This window comes from Crinia signifera, chromosome 5, assembly GCF_055691185.1.
Source record: "Crinia signifera chromosome 5, ASM5569118v1, whole genome shotgun sequence".
NCBI classification, from domain to species: Eukaryota; Metazoa; Chordata; class Amphibia; order Anura; family Myobatrachidae; genus Crinia; species Crinia signifera.
This window is the reverse complement of record NC_139221.1, coordinates 32,784,298-32,791,921: the sequence shown is the minus strand read 5'-3', so window position 1 is coordinate 32,791,921 and position 7,624 is coordinate 32,784,298. Positions and strand designations below refer to the sequence as shown.

At 46.3% G+C, this 7,624-nt stretch overlaps 1 protein-coding gene across 2 annotated transcripts in view; it reads left to right on the top strand.

Annotated features, from left to right (window-relative positions):
- Positions 1-2,449: 2,449 nt before the first annotated feature.
- The window catches only part of PABPC1 (poly(A) binding protein cytoplasmic 1), a 17,722-nt gene continuing 12,547 nt past the window's right edge, over positions 2,450-7,624 (top strand). For both annotated transcript variants that reach the window (XM_083186971.1, XM_083186970.1), the window contains exons 1-2: positions 2,450-2,899; positions 6,613-6,828. In XM_083186971.1, the coding sequence (XP_083043097.1) occupies positions 6,636-6,828 (193 nt within the window). In that variant the 5' untranslated portion in view covers positions 2,450-2,899; positions 6,613-6,635. The remainder of the gene's footprint in view (positions 2,900-6,612; positions 6,829-7,624) is intronic.

Sequence of the window (7,624 nt, the reverse complement as noted above, 5' to 3'; positions counted from 1 at the left end):
GCCCACTCCCTCAACATCACCGGGAAAGCTGCAAGTGTGTACGGGCCACCGATGCCCGACTAGCGATGATGCACGCTCTCGCATCATCGCTAGCTAGGTGGTTCATCTGCTGATGGATGATTTGTCATCCATCATCGCTATGTGTGTACGGCCGCCGGGCTGAAAGATTAGTCACTTTCAGCCCGGCAGACCGCCCCGCTCCCTCCTCCCCGCATCCCTCCTCCCACTCACCCTGCCTGCCCCGTCTCCATCCGTCTGGCTCCGAGCCCTGCTCCCCCGCCCGGTATCTGAGTGACAAGGAGCACTGCTTACCCCGCCCCCTGCTTGCCCGTCCCTCCCGCCCTGCTCAACATGGCCACTGATACCAATGAAATATTTTTAAGCCAGTACATATATACATTGCTGGCAGACAATCAAACAGCAAAAGGTATAGGGGCCCATTTATCATGATCGCATTTACATTGTGATCTGGGCATTGTAAAATGCGATCATATTGGGGCAATGTATAAATATTAAGGGCGCAGGGATAGGGCTCCAAAAGGAGCCCGTCCCTGCAAAGCCCTAACCCGGAAGCCGGGAGGTCAGCGCATGCACGGTTATGCGCTGACCCCCGCCGACCCCTGTTACCGCACTGCCCTGCTCGGGCAGTGCGAAGTGTAGCCATAGATTACAATGGCGATAGCCCAGGGGTGTAGAAACCTATGGGGGATGCGGCCGGCGGCGCTGCAGGGGGGATTGCAGCAGGGATCGGAGATCCCTGCTGCGGTCCCCCTTTAATACATTTGGGGGATACTAACAATCATACATTACCAGGGACGTCCAGGAACAGAGCATTGTGTACCGAATGGAATGGGTCATGTTGGAGGGTATGCACTCGTGGACCATGCGCCGTGCCATGCTGCCAAAGCGGCACACACCCCCTGTGGAGCAACTCCCTGGCGGCCGCATCCCCCAAGTGGAGCGGGTGGGCAGAGGGGTGTCGTGCCCCCCCCCCCAGGCGCCTTGCGCGGGTGCTGTCAGCAATGTATATATGGAACCCTTGGAATTCAAACCCAGCCCATTATGTAAATAGCCTTTTATGTGAAAGATTTTCAGCAATGGCTTTCGCCTCCTGAAAATCTCTTGCTCTTTGGGGAAAATAGCTCAGTGTGTACGAACTACTTTGGTGATAGATATAATAGATATAACAGGGTTGCCTACCTGACCCTCTCCTTCAGGGAGAAAAAGCTCTGTTCCTGGGCTTCCCTGGTAATGTATGATTGCCATCACCTGTGGGGAGCTAGGTAATTGATAAGAAAGGTGTTTCACCACAGGTGATGGCAATCATACATTACCAGGGAAGTCCAGGAACAGAGCATTTTCTCCCTGAAGGAGAGGGTCAGGTAAGCAACCCTGAGATATATCACAGATTTTGGCAAAGTCTTTTGAAATTAAAATCTTCTGGAGTGTATTCTTAAAAGAATACAAAAGTGGTGTGAAACCCAGGGCCATCTTACTTGGCTGCAGCCATAGCGTCCCACAATTCTAGGGGGCCTTCAAGCATGAGTTTGCTGGAGCCTCTGGATTTCCTAGTGAGGCTAGTAAGTAGAGATTGCTGCCCAACTGAATTGGGTGTGAATTACACATAATAAGAGCTGCTGGGAAACATTATCTACCAGCCTGCAGCCAAATAGTTACTGGCTGGAAGCTGCTTATTGCTGGATGGCTGATAATAACTTCCTGTGGTGTCACTCCACCTGCTATGATTTTTGTAACTTTAGTAGGGGCCCTGTAGAATGCTCTGCCTAGGGCCCACAATGTAATTAAGATGGCCATTTTTTCACATTATTTTAGTAAAAAAATTGTTAATAGATTCACCTTTAAAAGAACCACAGGTTGGATAATACGTTTAGCATTGCAATATGGGAAATAAAGGGACATACAACGACATGCTACCAAAGCAGTAGACTGCTGGATTTATACTATAACCTGCCCGGGGACAGTCTATTACCCTCCCCTCTCTCAGTGACTTACTGCCATGTGTTACACACGTGGTGCATGTGCACCCATAGCAGCAATCTGCGCAGCAGGGGGACCGGCTCCGGCCAATCTGTAGCAAACTACATCTCCCAGCACGCACCGCCGCTAGCAGGCGCTGACAAAAACAGCAAAAATCGTCCGAGTGAATGCTGGGAGTTGTAGTTGTAAAAACTGGTTGGCCCCTTCTCGGCAGCACGCAACAGAACACCTCAGAAAATGGCGGCCGCGAGCCCCACCCTCATCACCCTCCACGTGACACGCCCCATTCATGAGTCATGACTGATCGCAGCAGCAGCCACCGGCGGCGGGTCACGAGGGACATGGGGAGGCGCTGGGGAGAGGAAGAGGGCGGAGCGCGACGTGCGCCGCCGCGTCAGAGTCACGCCGTGCGTGCGTGCGCCCGTATAAATAGCGCGCCGAAGGGCCGCGGCCTTTTCCCCTCCTCCTCCCGGCTGTGAGTGCTGTGTGTGAGTGTGTGCTCCGGAGCCCGGGCCTCGGCACACATTTCTTATTATAAAAAAAAAAAAAAATTAAAAAAATTATAAAACCACCAAAAAAACAATCCCTTTAAAAAAAAAAAAAGGAAAACGGAAAAATCCAACGACTCGGTAATTCCCCCCCGCGCATCATCACCACCAACACCGTTCTTTTATTTTTTCTCTGTTGATTTTTTTATTTTAACGAAGACGTCGCTTCCCGCCCTCGCCGCCGCCCGGTCCGTGGAGGAATAAACGCAAAAGACAAAAAAAAAAGCGAAAACAAAAAATAACAAACCGGAATCCAGTAACGGAAGGGTGAGCGCGCGCCGGCAGCAGCGACGAGACCGAGAGAGAGACGGGTCCCTGAGGAGGCAGCAGCAGCAGCGATCACTACCACATCGGTGAGCGGGGACTGGACTGGGGTCGGGGTGGGGGGTAGCCCGGGCCCTGTGTAAGCGGCGGGGGTGGTGGGAGGCCTACATGTGCTGCTGGCTGGGGTCTGGGAGGGAAGAAGGTGGTGGCTACCCGGCGCCATGCTAGTAAGGGGGGCACCGGTACTAGGGCCCGTACGAGGTTGTTAAAGAAGGGAGGCAGCACAGCTGTTGCAGCTGTGTAATTAGGGGTGCCCGGATGGTAATGTAGGAGGTGGGTACTGGGCCCCACGCACGGTAGGTGCACTGTGATGAGTGGGGGAGGGGGAAGGATTACACGGTTTGCCTATAATATACAGGCCCTGGTGGCTTTGAGGTAATGTAGGAAAAGGGAGCAGCCCAGAGCCCACTTTGCTTTTGAGGTGCTTGGGGTGATACAGGAGGTAGGTGTTCTGTGCCATGTAGGACATGCACACCCAAGTGGGTGGTTCAGGAGCATGTATCTTAATGTTGTTGAATTCAATGTGTAAAACTAGCAGCTGTGGTTTTGGGGTGTCAGTGTTAATTTAAAGGGTACTGGGCATCATGCGGGTCACACACTCTTGCTCTAGTGGGGTTTTGGAGGTGGGTTACACAGTATGTATCGGCTTGTACCATGTGTGGCTTTTGTAGGGAAGGAGGAAATGGAGCCCTAGCAGCTGTAGGTTTTAATGTGGCTTAACTGTGAATGTAGCAGGCATTGGTTATGAAGCTGGGCAGATCCTCAAGTCTCACTGTAGGTATAGGGGCAGGGGTGGCAATGCATGCTTTCCTATACTGACATATGATGTAATCATGTATATCTAGCTATAAATAGCATTTTAGGGAAGTGAGTAGAAGGGTATGGTTTTGTCACCATACAATGCACATATAATTATTATATTATGATAGGTAGGTACATGGGAGATACACAGCTATGTATATTCTGATCTGAGCAGTTTCCAGCCATTACAGCTGTTTGGTGGCTGAGTGATTATTTTGTGGGTAGGAGGCTTTTGGCCCCATGGAGGCAGGCATAGGTGACACCGTATATAGTGTACAGGAGGTACACAGATGTGCGTGCCTGTACTAGAATCACTCGCTCTATAAGGTAATTTATAGAATGGGTGCGGTTGAATCCTTATAACTGTAAATATACTGTAATCTTGGCCTGCCTTATACTCCATTTTCTTGAAGCCATAACCTAAGCCCATGGAAGTAAATCCCATCATACCCTCCCAACAAAACATGCATGTGTGTAGTTCTGCAGCAGGCTTATACCCCTTTCAGACATACTACCCGGGATTTTAGACCCGGTTCAAACCCGGGTTTTTAAAAATCCCAGGTACATTGCAGGTGCGCAGGACCCGGGATTTTAGAGGACTAAAATCCCGGGTAGAGCCTTTCAGACATACCCTGGTCCCGGGATTGTGCGTGTGCACGTGAAAAATCCTGGTATTTTGCCGTATGTCTGAAAGGGGTATTAGTTACCTACCATTGCTCTGGTTCGTAAACCAAATTAGTCGCTCCAGTGCTCAGGCTACTGGTCCTTGTAGTTCTACGGGGCAGTGTCTCATGTACACGCATTATAAAGAGCTTTGAGTTTGTTCCCTAAACCGAAACATCCTTAAAATGTCCCCTCATCAAGGAAGTCCTTGTGTAGCCATATACTGACAGATGCTTAATTTGATTTGTATCATTTGTACAATTTATATTGTGTTGATCTTGGCGACTATTTACTGGTAGATGTATTTTCCAGTGCTGGATATGGTTTCGGTGAGGATAAATGTGAAATTCCTAAAACTGAATTTTTATAGAAAATGTTACATGGGATGTAGCAGATGCTTGTGATTGCTAGGCTGACTACAGTAAATTATTAATGCGCCACATTTACTTGATGGGATCATTGTACAAAAAATATTGCATGTTGGGGTCCGCACATGGTTTTTTAGACCCAAGTTTAAATGTTCTCTGCACCAGTGATTTCTCATTTTAGATACAAGGTCACATTTTTTAAGCATGGTTTTTAACCTCCATTGCAGTGGTTTGTGTAGATGCTAAATGATCCTTATGTTAAATGTTTTGGCTTTTAAGTTGAACTGTCTAATGACCAGTGATACTGTACTTGTATGTTGGAAATGTCCTGGGATAGTGTTATTCATATCTAAAGTGTGTAGTTTGACTTATTTGAGCAGATTCTGGTAATTCTGACAGTGCTCTAATCTCGTGGCTGGTCAGTTTTCAAATGTAGGTTTTATGACTCATCTGAAACCTAATACTGAACGCAATAAAGGAAGGAATTTGTGCTAACTCATATCCTTGCATGCTTCACATGTTACATGCAATATTTAAACATGTGTTAATTACCTTTTGCATCCTTCAGTAGTCGTGGCTTTATAGAACACAAATTGGAATTTAACTATATACGATTACATTTTAATATTTATACAGTATGTAATGGTCCTTTTTAGTTATCAATTAGTGATCGTTTCGTTCTCTAGTACAGAGATTTAATATGTATGCTGTGAGGCTTCTGCCAGAAATTAAGTTATGCATGTTGGTTTGGTACTTGCACAGATACACAGGGGCAGCACGGATGGTGTAGTGGTTAGCATTACTGCCTCACAGCACTGAGGTCATGGGTTCAATAACCACCATGGCTCTAACTGTGCAGAGTTTGTATATTCTCCCCGTGCTTGCGTGGGTTTACTCCGGTTTCCTCCCACAATCCAAAAATATTCAGATAGGTAAATTGGCTTCCAACAAAATTAACCCTAGAATGTCTGTGTACATGTGGTAGGGAAAATAGATTGTAAGCTCCACTGGGGCAGGGACTGATGTGAATGTTCAAATATTCTCTGTAAAGCGCAGCGTAATATGTATGCGCTATATAAGAAACTTAATAAATAATAAATACACAAACCATGTACACTTTCTAAGGTAAAATGGTTAAATGTTTAACCTGTTCAACAGCCTATAGACTCTGGCACATCCTGTTTCGTGTCTGCAGACTCGTGTGCTTTAGGCTGCACAGCTGCTTGTTGCATCGGGAGTAATTTTGTATTTGTATTCCCCACGGTAGACAACCAATGTTAGACCAACTCTGTGGAAATGTGTGTAAAGTCATATTCCAAATGTTATCGCTCATTTTGGATCGTCTGAGTGATATCCTTAGACCTATGTAATATGTAGTGTACGCTTAATATTAAAAATGCTTGCTCCCAAAGGCCGTTACCCCCCCTCCCTTATGTACATGCAGCTCAACTGGACAAACATTAACGACTGCATAGTCCGCTACTATCGATAATGTACTGTGCATGCGCTCGATCGTTCACCTGGGAGTTCAGGGGGAAAATGCTGACTGTTGTCCATAAACGATATTGCATAGTGTGCACGCATTATAAATGCACTGGTTTATATTCATGAAACACAATTCTCTAGGAGAGTAGTTCTCAAACTCTGTCCTCCTGACCTCACAGTTCATGTTTTCCAGGTCACCCGACAGGTGAACTCATTACTGACACATTTTAAAAGATCCACAGGTGGTGCTAATTATTTCACTTGATTCTGTGAGGAGACCTGCAAAACAAGCACTGTGAGGACTGACTTTGAGAACCTGTGCTCTAGGACTTGAACATTTTATAAATCTGTAATTGTCATGTGTATGCTCTTTCCAATGTAATGGATATCCAAAATAACTTTTCTATAACTTTTTTTTATTTCAGTTCAGTTTCACCCACCATAAAAGATGAATCCCAGTGCTCCCAGCTATCCTATGGCATCCTTGTATGTCGGGGATCTCCACCAAGATGTAACAGAGGCTATGCTGTATGAAAAGTTCAGTCCCGCTGGTCCTATCTTGTCCATCAGAGTATGCAGGGACATGATTACACGTCGGTCTCTTGGCTATGCTTATGTTAACTTCCAGCAACCAGCTGACGGTGAGTACAATTACATGAACAGGTTTTAAGCATCATACGTTTGAGGGTTACTTGACACACGACTATTTACATTCATGCAGCGTCAGTAAGCTGAGCTCGTGTTGCACTGAGGAATGGATGTCTTTGGTGCTCTACTGTATGCTCAATGTACATACTGAAGACCTTGCTGTTACAAGTTTGGTCTATATGCTTAGGATCTGTTAACAGAAATCTAAGCAGATGGACGACACTTGCCTTATTAACTTATTTATTCAGTTTGGTTTTTAGGTGAGGTGCAGTCTTTGAGCCTGTTTTTGGTTTATTTTTGAGAAACACTCAATACATGCTATCCATCCTACATTACTTGAAGATAAATGTGTTACTCCAATGTCAATAATCTTAAATTCAGATTATACTTATATAAAATAGGATATATGATGATTTAGGCAGCAGGGTGCAGGTGCTAAGGTTAAGCACTAAGGTGGAGGGTTTAGTCCCCCCACATTTACTGCTGCGATTTCAGCAGATTGCAGAAGATTCTCCCCTCCTCTTTGAGCCACCTGGGAAGGTCACAAGTGGCAGGATTGTATGCAATATATTGCATGCAATCCCACTGCAGGATCTGATGGATCTTCGGTTCAGCAATCTCAGGGTCCATTCTGATATGCATGGGACCTTGAATACAGAGGTTAAACACACGTGATTAGGTCCCTTTTCCTCTGATTCCTCGACCCAATGCCTTGGAGTCAGATGAAAAGGGCACAAATCACAGGATGGGACTTAGGCCATTAGAGTTGGGCTGCAGAAGGTTAGGGAG